At 42.2% G+C, this 16616-nt stretch overlaps 1 protein-coding gene across 1 annotated transcript in view; it reads right to left on the reverse strand.

The window, feature by feature from the left end:
• Positions 1-16616, reverse strand: part of abcc8 (ATP-binding cassette, sub-family C (CFTR/MRP), member 8) — a 97181-nt gene that overhangs the window by 25157 nt on the left and 55408 nt on the right. Inside the window, exons 21-28 of the mRNA XM_057836461.1 lie at positions 14584-14668; positions 14319-14399; positions 10933-11070; positions 10730-10855; positions 5021-5117; positions 2562-2809; positions 2223-2389; positions 337-564 (exon numbers count right to left, since the gene is read on the reverse strand). Coding sequence (XP_057692444.1) covers positions 337-564; positions 2223-2389; positions 2562-2809; positions 5021-5117; positions 10730-10855; positions 10933-11070; positions 14319-14399; positions 14584-14668 — 1170 coding nt within the window. The remainder of the gene's footprint in view (positions 1-336; positions 565-2222; positions 2390-2561; positions 2810-5020; positions 5118-10729; positions 10856-10932; positions 11071-14318; positions 14400-14583; positions 14669-16616) is intronic.

Consider the following 16616-nt stretch of genomic DNA (forward strand, 5'->3'; position numbering starts at 1 on the left):
CTAAGACGAAAATTAAAAGTGCTGCCAAAACAACACTGACAGGAAGTAAAACCCGAAATGCCCTCAAATTGACAGGAAGTTACCTTGAATACCCCATAGGAACAGGAAGTGACCTGATATAGCAAACATCTCAGCAAAGCTACCATCACAATTTCTCCACAAATGGCCTTTTCTCGCTTTTTAACCAAAAACCTTATACATAGACTATACGTCATTTTTTTTCAGGGAAATAACCACCATACTTTACATGTTTTTTTTGTTTGTTATGTTTACGCTGCTATTTGCCAGCATCAAAGTAATTGGACACCTGCCAGTGGCCCGTTTCATCCGCCTTACCTGGAAGCCACCCGAAAGTATTTCTGGATGAAGTAGCAAGTGACAGCCAGCGGCAGGAGCGCCACCAGGAAGACAGGGGTGACGTAGGAAATCACCCCCAGGGCCGACACGCACAGCAAGGTGGAGCGAGACAGACACTCCAGTGTGGTCGGGATGTGCTGGTCGATGGTGTTGGTATCGGTGGAGAAGCGGTTGAGGATGCTGCCCAGTGGCGTGGTCTCAAATAATCTAGCAAATTCAAAAAATTCACATTTAATTTCTGTGATCAACTCTTTCAGTGCCATTGCTGATGATCAACAGCCAATCATTCTTCTGATGAGTGTATCACAGGCAAATGTCCAATCCATTTGAAGCAGGATGTTGGCAGCAAATGAAATAGGTTCATTTGTTGCCAACCCTGCCAATTATTCAACTGTCAGGAGAATGGATATGAGAAGTTCTTTTCGGCCAGCAGCAGCCACTGTATGTAATGTAAAAAGATGTCAATGTTGTGGAGGTGGTGTTAACACCACTAATTTTGCTACTGAAAATTCGACCTGCATCAGAGTTAGCATATCTTCGCCAGAACTGCCAGCCACAAGGTGAGAGAAGTGCCAGGGTCCCTACCCCCCCCACAGACCACTCCCAGTGCCCCCCGAACAGGTTCAGGTTCAGTTCAGTTTATTCGCACATCAAAATACAGTATATGATCATACATTAACACTTCACATGATAAGATGGTGGACACCCACCCTGCATCCCTGAATGGACCCCAGGAGGGTCTACCAATGACCACGCTGACAGAAGACCCTTTCAGACATACGCTGAACTCTGGTTAAATCACGGGATTTAAACAAGTAGCCTTTATTTCCAAAAACAATTTCCCAGGTTGACTGACACGGACACTAGGGGTTGCATCCTAGTATAATATCCGGGACTACCCGGGACGCAGCACGTGTGAAAGTCCCCATTGAACTCCCGGGTCACAGCTTGAAGGCTGACGACGTAAATATCATGGCGGCGCAATTATCAACATGGCAAACTGTAAAGATAGCAAAACTAAACTGGAAACATAACGAAATTAAATTGCCACTGGATCTTAAAGCCGAGGAAGAGACAGTCCATCGTCCATCTTTGGAAATGTGTGGTTTATTTTGTTGCCGAGGCCGACTAAAAAATGATGTCATGCCAGGGTTTAAAAATCCCGTCCCCTGCTCTTGCCGCACAGAGAGTGGCGAGTTGCCAACACAGGACAAGTCTGAAAGTGTCCAACCCGGATAATTCCGGGGACATCTCCCAAAGTTTGAAAGCCATGACACGGGTAAATCCCGCGTCACTTTACACGGGAATTTAGCTGGATATAAGTTTGAAAGAGGCTCTGGAGAGGTGGGCGCAGCCGGAGACAGGTAAAGGGGATGGGGGTGCAACCCCTCCAATCCATTCCCGGGCCATGAAGGGTGTGCGGGTATAGTACCATAAGGCACCTCCCCAGAACCCGGGATGGGCCGACCCAAGAGGGCACTGTGCATGCCCACCCAATCCCGGAGAGGGCCCAACCCCCACGGGGACCCACACCAATAGTGAAAGGGGACAACGGGTTGTGGCTCAGTACATGGGTGGAGGTACACTTTTATAGCACCTTTCCACCTTTAAGGCACTCAAGGTGCTTTGACACTATATCCGCATCTATATACAGGCGACGCAGCACCAGGAGCAATGTGGTGTTTAGGATCCTGCACAAGGATACGTAGACAAGTTCATGAGGGCGTAGACTCAAACCCACAACCTCTGGGTTGGGGAACATCTAGTCCACTACAGAAGTGAAGTACAATCTATCAAATTCGGTAAAGTATCCCTTACATTATAGGAGGACTACAAAGGCAAGCACGCAGAGCTGCGATTGTTACCTCATGGGGGCCAAGGTGATCTTGTTGAGGAGGTTCTGGTGAAGCTCCTTGGCCACGCTGAGGCCGGTCCACTCCACCGCCACCGAAGTGGCTAAACACAGAATAATGCCGAGGCAGCACAAGACGCTGAACACCGACAGATAGCGCCGGTGGCTGAAACCGCAGTCCTGTAACCACAAATCAGGTTTCAATCAGATTTCTGTGCTTTGTGACTGTTCACACTACAAAACAGCCACCCAGTTTCAATCTGGATGGGTTGCAAATCAGATTTTGCCTGCCAGTCTGAACAAAGCCTAACCGGTTTGTCTATGGTCATCAACCGCAGCTTCCCCGGCTAACCTGAACAAGCGTACAATTGCGCGCGTTGGCGTCCGACTTGGCGGCAATGACGCGCGAAGTCCAGTGCGCCAGCCAGTAGTCGATGGACACCATGAGCGTGTGCTTTAGGAGCTGCGACAGGAGGAGCAGGGTGAGAAGGAGGATCCCGGCCGAGGACAGGTAGGTGCCGCAGGAGCGCCAGGGGATGGTGGCTCGCTGGCGCATTACCTGCGACAGGCTGTCCTCATCGTCACTCTCCAACGACTCTTCTGGAGACCACAAAGAACACAGGTTCAACCCGTCGCAGGACGCATCTTCTCTTACCTCCATAAAGCTCATTTCTTTAATCCACAGGTCTTAAACTGGCAGTCAGTCCAATATTACGTATTTGCATGATAGTTAGCATGTTTTCTTGTTATTTCTTGCTTTGGTTCACTTCCGAGCGTTATTTTTTGCAACGTTTTTGGTCGCCGTTTTCCTGTGGGATATAGTTAATATTCAATTGTAAGCACAAATTATTCTGATGCACTTCGATACAAAACTGGACAAGGATGATGCAGGACGCAGGCGGATGGATTCTGTTGACGCGAGGTGCTCGTAGGACCCTTAACAGTATGCCAAGACACTGGGGGAGAGAAGAAATGATGGAGAAAGCTCACATGCCACCTGGCGGGATGCAGGGGCGCTTGGACAGGCCAAGCGAGAGAGGCTTTTCTGGTGAACATTTGCTTACATAACAAGACTCATTTTTTCTTGTGACGATGCTGGTATCGTGAGTGTCCACCATCATGGTGTTGGGTAGTGGCTGCTAGATGAGGACCTCGCAGGCACAGTAATAGGGTAGTAGGTACTGTAGGTCCCAGGTATGAAAGGTGTTGGTTGAAAGGGTTAGGGGGTCAGGGCTCCAGTCCCAGGCTGCCCCACATTGGCTTCCTCTCTCTTTTCTACCAAGGCATCCTCCTTGGGTCCCGGCGCAGGAATGCCGGCGGGTGTTGCCCCCTCCGGGTGAGGACCCTTCCCTACCCTGGGCCTAGTGGGCCGTGAGGATCCCACGGTATGCCACATCAGGTAGAGGGTTGTGGCGATGGCTGAGCGTCGGGGTGGGTGGGCGACGGTGGCACGTCCCCTTGTCCCTTCCCTGAGAGCTGGTTAATGGGTGTGTGGATGGTCTGGGGGACTGCCTTGAGTGCTGGGGGAGGGGGGGTAATGGTGGCCCCTTTGCCGGAGCTGCTGGGGAAAGGGGCGTGCCGCACTCGCTCCCCCTCGATTGGCTCGAGTGGTGCCAGGCCTTCTGTTCAACTGGGCTGTTGGTTGAAAGGGTTGGGGGTCCAGTTCCGTGCCACCCCGCGTTGGCTCTCGGCATTCCTCTCTCTTTTCTACCAGGGCATCCTCCTGGGGTCCTGGCACGTGAATGTCGGGGGAGTGTCGCCCCCTCCAGGTGTTGATCCTTTCCTACCCTGGGCCTAGTAGGCCGTGGCAGACCACGGGACTGCCACAGCTTACTAGGTTGGAGAGGTTGCGGCGATGGCTGGGGGTCCGGGTGGGCAGGCGGCAGAGGCGCGTCCCCTCATCCCATCCCTGAGGGCTGGTTAATGGGTGTGTGGATGGTCAAAGGGACTGCCTTGAGTGTCAGGGAGGATAACGGTGGCCCATTTGCTGGTGCAGCAGGGGAAAGGGGGGTGCCGCACTCGCTCCTCCCCGATTGGTTGGGATGATGCCAGGCCTCCTCTTCAACTGGGCTGTCGGTTGAAAGGGTTGGGGGTCCGGTCCTGTGCCACCCCGTGTTGGCTCTCGGCGTTCCTCTCTCTTTTCTACCAGGCCATCCTCCTTGGGCCCCGGTGGGGTGTCGCTCCCTCCGGGTGGGGATCCTTCCCTACCCTGGGCCTAGTGGGCCGTCGGGCTCCCGCGGTGTGTCACGTCGGTTGCAGGGATAGCTGGGGTCCAGGTGGGCGGGTGGCGGTTGCGCGTCCCTTCCCTGAGAGCTGGTTAATGGGTGCGGGGATGGTCTGGGTGACTGCCTTGAATGTCAGAGGGATAACGGTGGCCCTTTTGCCGGAGCTGCGGGGGGAAGAGGTGTGCAGGACTCACTCCCCCACGATTGGCTGAGGTGGTGGCTGCCCCCACGCAGTATTTCTACTTTTCTGCAGGATTATCACAGGGCTGAATGGGTTCACGTATGACTGGGTGAAATTAGACATTGTCGGTGCCAGGATTAGCAATCAGGTAGCATAGGATGTCAACATATCCACACTTACAGGTGATTTACATAATACTGGGTTCCCCACCTCAAATTGGTGAATTGTGTACACGCCACCCCCCTGAATCACATCTCCTTTTGGCTCACCTTCACTCCTCGGATATCAGGCCCCCCACATGGTGTCCACGGGTCAATTTAATTAGTTAACAATAACACCACTATGTTCATAGGTAGCATAGGATAGGATAGCGTAGGATCTATCAGAAGTGCTTTGACCTCCCACCTTCCTCATCCTCCTCTGTCTTGGCGGCCTCTCTGGAATACATTGCCCTACGCAGGTTTTTCCTCTCCAAATCGGTCATGCTTGATGCTACTGTTTCCTGGAATTGGGAGACAAAAACATAAAAACAAAACAGTAAAACATGGCAGCAAAGTGTTTGCACATTGAATAAACGCCAAGTCAATCTAAAGTCATTACAGAGGGTGTCAGGAGGTATTGATACATAAGTCTATCGTTGTCAGTGACAGGCAATGCGTTACTTGAGGGTTAAATTTAGGGCACTTAGGCATCACTTTATGTCGATTATTGGTCACTTTTGTTAAATTTTGGGACCATCTGATGTTGTTTCTTGTATAATTTGCATCATTTTCTGTTGTATTTAGGGCTAGTCTGGGTCACTTCCTGTGTACTGGTCACTTCCTGCTGATTTTGGGACATTTACCAGTTACTTCCTGTTGATTTTTGGTCACTTTCTGTTGGTTTTGGAGCACTTATTGGTCATTTCCTTTATACACTGCCTTGCAAAAGTATTCGGCCCCCTTGAATCTTGCAACCTTTTGCCACATTTCAGGCTTCAAACATAAAGATATAAAATTTTAATTTTTTGTCAAGAATCAACAACAAGTGGGACACAATCATGAAGTGGAACAACATTTATTGGATAATTGAAACTTTTTTAACAAATAAAAAACTGAAAAGTGGGGCGTGCAATATTATTCGGCCCCCTTGCGTTAATACTTTGTAGCGCCACCTTTTGCTCCAATTACAGCTGCAAGTCGCTTGGGGTATGTTTCTATCAGTTTTGCACATCGGGAGACTGACATTCTTGCCCATTCTTCCTTGCAAAACAGCTCGAGCTCAGAGAGGTTGGATGGAGAGTGTTTGTGAACAGCAGTCTTCAGCTCTTTCCACAGATTCTCCATTGGATTCAGGTCTGGACTTTGACTTGGCCATTCTAACACCTGGATACGTTTATTTTTGAACCATTCCATTGTAGATTTGGCTTTATGTTTTGGATCATTGTCCTGTTGGAAGATAAATCTCCGTCCCAGTCTCAGGTCTTGTGGAGATACCAACAGGTTTTCTTCCAGAATCTTCCTGTATTTGGCTGCATCCATCTTCCCGTCAATTTGAACCATCTTCCCTGTCCCTGCTGAAGAAAAGCAGGCCCAAACCATGATGCTGCCACCACCATGTTTGACAGTGGGGATGGTGTGTTCAGGGTGATGAGCTGTGTTGCTTTTACGCCAAACATATCGTTTTGCATTGTGGCCAAAAAGTTCAATTTTGGTTTTATCTGACCAGAGCACCTTCTTCCACATGTTTGGTGTGGCTTGTGGCAAACTTTAAACGAGACTTTTTATGGATATCTTTGAGAAATGGCTTTCTTCTTGCCACTCTTCCATAAAGGCCAGATTTGTGCAGTGTACGACTGATTGTTGTCCTATGGACAGACTCTCCCACCTCAGCTGTAGATCTCTGCAGTTCATCCAGAGTGATCATGGGCCTCTTGGCTGCATCTCTGATCAGTTTTCTCCTTGTTTGAGAAGAAAGTTTGGAAGGACGGCCGGGTCTTGGTAGAATTGCAGTGGTCTGATGCTCCTTCCATTTCAATATGATGGCTTGCACAGTGCTCCTTGAGTTGTTTAAAGCTTGGGAAATCTTTTTGTATCCAAATCCGACTTTAAACTTCTCCACAACAGTATCTCGAACCTGCCTGGTGTGTTCCTTGGTTTTCATAATGCTCTCTGCACTTTAAACAGAACCCTGAGACTATCACAGAGCAGGTGCATTTATACGGAGACTTGATTACACACAGGTGGATTGTATTTATCATCATCGGTCATATAGGACAACATTGGATCATTCAGAGATCCTCACTGAACTTCTGGAGTGAGTTTGCTGCACTGAAAGTAATATTGCACGCCCCACTTTTCAGTTTTTTATTTGTTAAAAAAGTTGAAATTATCCAATAAATGTTGTTCCACTTCACGATTGTGTCCCACTTGTTGTTGATTCTTGACAAAAAAATTAAATTTCATATCTTTATGTTTGAAGCCTGAAATGTGGCGAAAGGTTGCAAGATTCAAGGGGGCCGAATACTTTTGCAAGGCACTGTATTTGGACAATTTTCTGTTGATTTTAAGGCATTTCCAGGTCACTTCCTGTTGATTGTGGTGCATTTCCAAGTCACATTCGGTTACTTTTAGGTTACTTTCTAATGGTTTTGGGGCCTTTTTGGGGCATTTCCTTTACATATTGGGTCATTTCCAGTTGATTGTGGCTCATGTCTGGGTCTCTTATTTTGATTGTTCACTTCCTGTTGATTTTAGATTACTTTCTAATGATTTAAAAGGGTCATTTCCTGTTGATTTGTGGTACATTTTGGGGAATTCTAGAGTCACTTCCTGTACATTTGGGATCATTTCCTGTTGATTATGGTGTATGTTTGGGTCTCTTATTTTTATTGTTCACTTCCTGTTAATTTCAGGTAACTTTCTAATGATTTTAAGGCATTTAGGGTCACTTCCTGTTGATTTCTGGTTATTTGTGGTACAGTTTGGGGAATTCTGGAATCACTTCCTCTACATTTTTTATCATTTCATTTTAATTCTGGGGCATGTCTGGGTCTGTTATTTTTTTCTTGTTAACCTCCTGTTGTCATTTTCTGTGGAATTTAGGGCTTTTCCAGTTCACCTCCTGTGCACTGGTCACTTCCTGCTGATTTTTGGGAATTTTTGGCTTCCTGGTGATTTATGGTCACTTTCTATTATTTTTGGAGCATTTATGGGTCATTTTCTCTATTTTTTGGATCATTTTCTACTGATTTTGGGGCATTTCCAGGTCTGTTTTTGTGCATTGGTAACTTGCTACTGATTTTGAGGCATTTAGGGGTCACTTCCTGTTGATTTCATATCACTTCCTAAAGGTTTTGGGGCATTTACTTTCAGTTGATTTTGGGTTACTTTTCGGTGGTTTTGAGGTATTTTGGTGGAATTTCCTGGATATTTTGGATCATTTTTGGTTGATTTTATGGACTTTCCGGGTCCCTTCCTGTGCACTAGTCACTTCCTGTTGATTTTGAGGCATTTACAGGGTACTTCCTGTGCACTGGTCACTTCCTGCTGATTTTTGGGCATTTTTGGGTGACTTCCTGGTGATTTATGGTCACTTTCTGTTATTTTTGGAGCATTTATGGGTCATTTTCCTGTATTTTTCGATCATTTTCTACTGATTCTAGGGCATTTCCAGGTCTGTTTTTGTGCATTGGTAACTTCCTGCTGATTTTGGGGCATTTAGGGGTCACTTCCTGTTGATTTCATGTCCTTCCTAAATGTTTTGGGCATTTACGTTCAGTTGATTTTGGGTTACTTTTCAGTGGTTTTGAGGTATTTTGGTGTCATTTCCTGGATATTTTGGATAATTTTTTGGTTGATTTTATGGACTTCCGGGTCACTTCCTGTGCACTAGTCACTTCCTGTTGATTTTGAGGCATTTACAGGTTACTTCCTGTTGATTTCAAGTCACGTTCTAACGGTTTTGGGGCATTTTAGGGTCATTTCCTGTATATTTTGGATCATTTTATGTTAACTTTAGGGCATTACTGGGTCACTTCCTGTGCACTGGTTTCGTCCTGTTAATTGTAGGGCATTTACGGGTTACTTCCTGTTGATTTCGGGTCACTTTCTGTTGGTTTTGGAGCACTTATTGGTCATTTCCTTTATATTTGGACAATTTTCTGTTGATTTGAAGGCATTTCCAGGTCACTTCCTGTGCAGTGGTCACTTCCTGTTGATTCCCGGGCATTTCCAAGTCACTTTCAGTTACTTTTAGGTTACTTTCTAATGGTTTGGGGGCCTTTTTGGGGCATTTCCTTTCCAGTTGATTGTGGCTCATGTCTGGGTCTCTTATTTTGATTGTTCACTTCCTGTTGATTTTAAATGACTTTCTAATGATTTTCAAAGGGTCACTTCCTGTTGATTTGAGGTCATTTGTGGCACATTCTGGGGAATTCTGGAGTCACTTCCTGTACATTTGGGACCATTTCCTGTTGATTCCGGTGTATGTTTGGGTCTCTTATTTTTATTGTTCACTTCCTGTTAATTTTAGGTAACTTTCTAATTATTTTAAGGCATTTAAGGGTCACTTCTTGTTGATTTGTGGTTATTTGTGGTACATTTTGGGGAATTCTGGAATCACTTCCTCGACATTTTTGATCATTTCATGTTGATTCTGGGGCATGTCTGGGTCTGTTTTTTTTTTCTTGTTTACCTCCAGTTGTCATTTTCAGTGGAATTTAGGGCTTTTCCAGGTCACCTCCTGTGCACTTGTCACTTTCTGCTGATTTTGGGGCATTTTTGGGTGACTTCCTTGTGATTTATGGTTACTTTATATTATTTTTGGAGCATTTATGGGTCATTTCCTGTATTGTTTTGGATCATTTTCTACTGATTTTAGGGCCTATCCAGGTCTGCTTTTGTGCATTGGTAACTTCCTGCTGATTTTGGGACATTTACCAGTTACTTCCTGTTGATTTTTGGTCACTTTCTGTTGGTTTTGGAGCAATTACTTTCAGTTAATTTTGGGTTACTTTTCAGTGGTTTTGAAGTATTTTGGTGTCATTTCCTGGATATTTTGGATAATTTTTGGTGAATTTTATGGACTTCCTGTGCACTAGGCACTTTCTGTTGATTTTGAGGCATTTACAGGATACTTCCTGTTGATTTCAAGTCACTTTCTAACAGTTTTGGGGTATTTAAGGGTAAGTTCCTGTATATTTTGGATCATTTTGTGTTAACTTTAGGGCATTACTGAGTCACTTCCTGTGCACTGGTTTCGTCCTGTTAATTGTAGGGCATTGACAGGGTTACTTCCTGTTGATTTTGGGTCACTTTCTGTTGGTTTTGGGTTACTTTCTGATGGTTTTGGGGCAATTCGGGGTCAACCCTTTTATAAGTCGGGGTCATTCCTGTACATTTTGGACCATTTTCTGTTGATCCACTTTTGGGTCTCTTCTTGTGTACTGGTAACGTCCTGCTGATTTTGGGACATTTACGGGTCACGTCCTGTTGATTTTAGGTCACTGTCTAAAGGTTTGGGGAATTTCAGGGTCGTTTCCTGTAGAGTTTGGATCATTTTACAGTGGGGAGAACAAGTATTTGATACACTGCTAATGGGAAAACCCATTGGCAGTGTATCAAATACCCATTTTTCCCATTAGCAGTGTATCAAATACTTGTTCTCCCCACTGTATATGGATTTGATGGCTTGTCCGGGTCACTTCCTGTGCACTAGTCACTTCCTGCTGATTTTGGGGCATTTGCAAGTTACTTCCTATTGATTTCTGGTCACTTTCAATTGATTTTGGGTGACTTTCTATTGGTTTTGGCTTACTTTTTATTGGTTTTGGGGAATTTTGGGGTCATTTACTGCACACTTTGGATCATTTTCTGTTGATTTTGGGGCATTTATGAGTTACATCCTGTTGATTTTGTGTCACTTCCTGTTAATTTTAGGGCAATTTGAGGAGTTAAAAAAAACACAAAATGGAGAAATACTGAGTTGATAACGACATATACATATAATTTTTGGATTCATTTATCAAAAATGGTATGAATTTTTTTTTTTCTATGCATGGCGACAACATTCGTCATTACTCCCATGCAGTAAATGTGAGTTAAAACATCAAACAGCAGTTTTCAGGAAGATTACCGTTTCAAACTCTTGGTCCTGCCGGTGCATCAACGTCTTCCATTGGTCAAAGAGTTCCGGTTCGCATTTTTGAATGTCCTTTAACGTGCCTTCGGTTTGAATGCTGCCATCTTTCATTGCAATAATCTAGAAAGACACACAAATCAATGGATGAAATCTTACAGAACTGTTTGAAATGAGTGTGAAAAAGACAAAGTTGTTACCCAGTCGGCATGCAGCAGGTATTGTAATTTGTGCGTGACCAACACGACGGTCCTTTTCTCCTCTCTCAGCATTTTGAGGATACCGTCCTGCATCAGATGGTCGCTCAAGTGAATGTCTAAGGCAGAGAATGGGTCGTCCTGGAAAAAGATATGCCAAATTTATGGAACGTTTAATTTTCTTGGATAATCTGATGTTCTCCGGGCATAGTTTATGAGGCAAAATTTGCCCAAAAATACCCATTCATTTCTAATGGGAAAAAAATTCCCATTGATTTCCAATGGCCCTATTTGCCCGCCATTCGTTTTAAAAGCACAAAAACATCCATTCACTCCTATTGATTTCTAACTCAAATGACCCGATATCAACAGGAAGTAATCCTGAAATGCCCCAAAAACAGCAGGAAGTGACTTGGGTGATATGAACAAGAAGTTACCCCGAAATGCCCCAGAATCATGAATGAATGAACAGGAAGTGACACCGAAATCACCCCATATCAATGGGAGGTGACCCAATATGTACAGGAAGTGAACCCGAAGTGGCCCAAAATAATCAGAAAGCGACTTGATAGCGGTAGGAAGTGACCTGAAACACCTGCAAATCAAATTGAAGTGACCCAATATGAACAGGAAGTGACCCTAAATAGTAGCAAATCAACAGGAAGTGACCTGATATCATTAGGTAGTGATCTGAATTCAACAGTGACACCAACGTGCCCCCAAATCAACAGGAAGTGATCCCGCAATGTCCCAGAATTAACAGGAAGTGACTTGATATCAACAGGAAGTGAACTGACATCAACAGGAAGTGACCCCAAAATGCCCCCAAATCAATAGGAAGTGACCTGTTATCAACAGGAAGTGACTTGACATCAACAGGAAGTGACCCAAAAATGCCACCAAAACAACAGGAAGTGACCTGATATCAACAGGGAGTGACTTGATATCAACAGGAAGTGAACTGACATCAACAGGAAGTGACCCCAAAATGCCCCCAAATCAACAGAAAGTGACCTGGTATCTACAGGAAGTGATCTAGCAATGTCCCCAAATCAACAGGAAGTGAAATGAAATCAACAGGAAGTGACCCAATATGAACAGAAATCAACCCTTAAATGTAGCAAATCGTCAGGAAGTGACCTGATATCAACAGGAAGTGATCCCGCAATGTCTCAGAATTAACAGGAAGTGCCTTGTTATAACAGGAAGTGAACTGACATCAACAGGAAGTGACCCCAAAAATGCCCCCAAATCAACAGGAAGTGACCTGGTATCAACAGGGAGTGACTTGATGTCAACAGGAAGTGAACTGACATCAACAGGAAGTGACCCCAAAATGCCCCCAAATCAACAAGAAGTGACCGGATGTCAACAGGAAGTGAACTAACATCAACAGGAAGTGACCCCAAGACGCCCCCAAATCATAGGAAGTGACCTGGTATAAACAGGGAGTGACTTGATGTCAAAAGGAAGTGAACTGACATCAACAGGAGGTGACCCCAAAATGCCCCAAATCAACATGAAGTGACCTGGTATCAACAGGAAGTGATCTGCAATGTCCCCAAATCAATGGGAAGTACCCTGATATCAACAGGAAGGGAACTGACATCAACAGGAAGTGACCTGGTATCAACAGAAAGTGATCACGCAATGACTCAGAATCAACAGGAAGTGACTTGAGATCAACAGGAAGTGAACTGACATCAACAGGAAGTGACCCCAAAATGCCCCCAAATCAATAGGAAGTGACCTGTTATCAACAGGAAGTGACTTGATGTCAACAGGAAGTGAACTGACATCAACAGGAAGTGACCCAAAAATGCCTCCAAATCAACAGGAAGTGACCTGGCATAAACAGAAAGTGATCTGGCATTGTCCCCAAATTAACAGGAAGTGAACTGACATCAACAGGAAGTGACCCCAAAATGCCCCCAAATCAAGAGGAAGTGACCTGTTATCAACAAGAAGTGACTTGATGTCAACAGGAAGTGACCCCAAAATGCCCCAAATCAACACAAAGTGACCAGGTATCAACAGGAAGTGATCTACAATGTTCCCGAATCAATGGGAAGTAACCTGATATCAACAGGAAGGGAATTGACATCAACAGGAAGTGACCTGGTATCAACAGAAAATGATCACGCAATGTCCCAGAATCAACAGGAAGTTACTTGAGATCAACAGGAAGTGAACTGACATAGGCAGGAAGTGACCCCAAAATGCCCCCAAATCAATAGGAAGTGACCTGTTATCAACAGGAAGTGACTTGATGTCAACAGGAAGTGACCCCAAAATGCCCCAAATCAACAGGAAGTGACCTGGTATCAACAGGAAGTGATCTACAATGTCCCCGAATCAATGGGAAGTAACCTGATATCAACAGGAAGGGAACTGACATCAACAGGAAGTGACCTGGTATCAACAGAAAGTGATCACGCAATGTCCCAGAATAAACAAGAAGTGACTTGAGATCATCAGGAAGTGAACTGACATCAACAGGAGGTGACCCCAAAATGCCCCCACATCAATAGGAAGTGACCTGTTATCAACAGGAAGTGACTTGATGTCAACAGGAAGTGAACTGACATCAACAGGAAGTGACCCAAAAATGCCTCCAAATCGACAGGAAGTGACCTGGTATCAACAGAAAGTGATCTGGCAATGTCCCAGAATCAACAGGAAGTGAACTGACATCAACAGGAAGTGGCCCCAAAATCCCCTCAAATCAATAGGAAGTGACCTGTTATCAACAGGAAGTGACTTGATGTCAACAGGAAGTGACCCCAAAATGCCCCAAATCAACAGGAAGTGACCTGGTATCAACAGGAAGTGATCTACAATGACCCCGAATCAATGGGAAGTAACCTGATATCAACAGGAAGGGAACTGACATCAACAGGAAGTGACCTGGTATCAACAGAAAATGATCACGCAATGTCCCAGAATCTACAGGAAGTGACTTGAGATCAACAGGAAGTGAACTGACATCAACAGAAAGTGACCCCAAAATACCCCTAAATCAATAGGAAGTGACCAGTTATTAATAGGAAGTGACTTGATGTCAACAGGAAGTGAACTGACATCAACAGGAAGTGACCCCAAATCAACAGGAAGTGAGCTGGTATCAACATGAAGTGATCTGCAATGTCCCCAAATCAATGGGAAATAACCTGATATCAACAGGAAGTGACCCCAAAAATCCCATAAATAAACAGGAAGTGACCCAATATGAACAGAAATCGACCCTTAAATGCAGCAAATCTACAGGAGGTGAATAGATATCAACAGGAAGTGACCCCAGCACGCCCCCAATCAACAGGAAGTGACCTGGTATTAACAGATCGTGATCCCGTACTGTCCCCAAACCAACAGGAAGTTTCAGCACTCACCAGAAAGACGACGTTGGTCTGCTGATACAAAGCTCTTGCCACGCTGATCCTCTGCTTCTGCCCTCCGGAGAGGATGACACCCTGTGACAAAGACCAGCCCGTGAGACGCCGTCATCTTCAATCGCGGAGAAAAACAACATCATTAAATGCGCGGACGCGTTCGGCCTCTAGGCCAAGACGGATGCAGAAAAAACGACTACCGATCGATCTGACTTTACGCCACGGACAAGGTAAGGATGACAAATGCTGCGGGCAAATGACTGACCCGCTCCCCGATTTGGGTCTGGTCTCCCTGCGGGAGGATGTCGATGTCGGGCTGGAGAGAGCAGGCCTCGATCACCGTTTTGTATCTAATGGAGCAGGAAAGAAAGACAGAAAGTCAATCATTAATTGAGTGTAAGACAGAAAAGTCAAAGACTGGTGAGACAAGATAAATGCAAAGTGGAGTTGACCAGTTTTACATAAAATCACTACAGCAACCAAAAGTCCATTAGGAGCAGTCTACGAAAATGGGTCATTAACCCTTTCAGGGACAGCAGTTTAATTCAATTCAATTCAAATCAGTTTTATTTGTATAGCCCTATATCACAATTAAAAGTTAAGCTCTTTCTAACTCTTTTAATAGAACAAGTGACTTTTTTTTTGGTCATTAGAAAACATAAGTATTAGCAATTACTAATACATAATATATAAAATATATAATATAATAATAATATATACATAATATTTTTGATAATGATAATATATGATAATATTTGAAAATATTATCATATTTGAAAATATTATTTTTGTATCATTTTAATGATTAAATAAAAAATCTATAATACCAAAAATAGTATATCAAGTAGTGTTTTTATATAAATAAAAATATACAAAAATAATTTGAAAAAACAAAACAATATATAAAAAATAATGATGATAATAATAGTAATAATAATTAATAATAACAATAAATTTTAATAGCCAAAAATGATCGTATTCAAAAAAATATTAAGAAATAATAATAAATGCATAAAATATGATAAATAAGTTTTGTATTTTTTTTATTAATAACGATGAGATTTGAAAATATTATTAACGAGATTTGAAAATATTATTTCTGTATCATTTTTAATGACTAAATATATAAAATACTATTTCAAGTAGCGTTTTTTTATATAAATAAAAACAGAAAAATTATTTTAAAAAAAGAAAATAATATATACAAAATAATAATAATAATAATAATAAATAATATATAAACTATGAAAATAATCAAAATAATAATAATAATAAGGAATAATAACACTAAAATTATAATACTAAAAAAAATATGATTAAAAAACATAACAAATAAGGAATAATAATAAATATATCATTGAATACAACTTAAATAAAAAATATATATTTATATAAAAAATATATAATACAAATATAATAAAAAGAAAAATCAGTTTTAAAAAAGAATATACAATTAAATATAATTTACATTAAAAAAATATTTGTATAAATTAGATATAATAATTTTTTTAAAAAAAAAAAAAGGAAAATAATATATGATAAAATAATAATAATGTGATAATAGAATAATAATAATAAATTATAAGTGCAAAAAATGATAAAATTAAGAAATATAACAATAAGGAACAATAATAAATTAAAAATTTAATACAAAGTAAATGACAAAATGAATATTTATATAAAATTAATATAATAAAAATATAAATCTAATAAAAAAGCATTTTTCTTATTAATAATGTTGAGATTTGAAAATATTATTTTTGTATAATTGTTTATGACTTGGTGGCACGGTGGCTGAGTGGTTATTACGTCTGCCCTCACAGTTCTGAGATCAAGGGTTCAATCCCGTGCTTCGGAGATAGGCTCCAGCACCTCCGCGACCCTCGTGAGGAAAAAGCAGCATGGAAAATGAATGAATGAATGTTAATGACTTAATAGAAATAAATCTACCAAAATAGGATATCTACATAAAAATGTTTCTCAATAAAAAAATTGTTTAAAAATCTTTAAATACTGATTTAAAAAATTATTATAAAATTATTAATGATAATATTTAAAAAAAAAAAAAAATTAAAATGGAATCAAAAGTAGATAAATATATGCAATTTATAATAAAAAATATATGAAAAAATAATAATAAATATATTTTAAAAATATATATAAAAAATAAGGAATGATAGTAATTAAAAAAAACCTGAAAAAAATTTTATTGAAAAAAAATCATTTCAGTGCTACATTGCTGTAGCTGGCACACGCATGCGCACACAAGAGGTGTAGCTTTATTCGACATTTAATATA

The sequence above is a fragment of the Corythoichthys intestinalis genome, chromosome 5, assembly GCF_030265065.1.
Source record: "Corythoichthys intestinalis isolate RoL2023-P3 chromosome 5, ASM3026506v1, whole genome shotgun sequence".
In the NCBI taxonomy this organism is placed as follows: Eukaryota; Metazoa; Chordata; class Actinopteri; order Syngnathiformes; family Syngnathidae; genus Corythoichthys; species Corythoichthys intestinalis.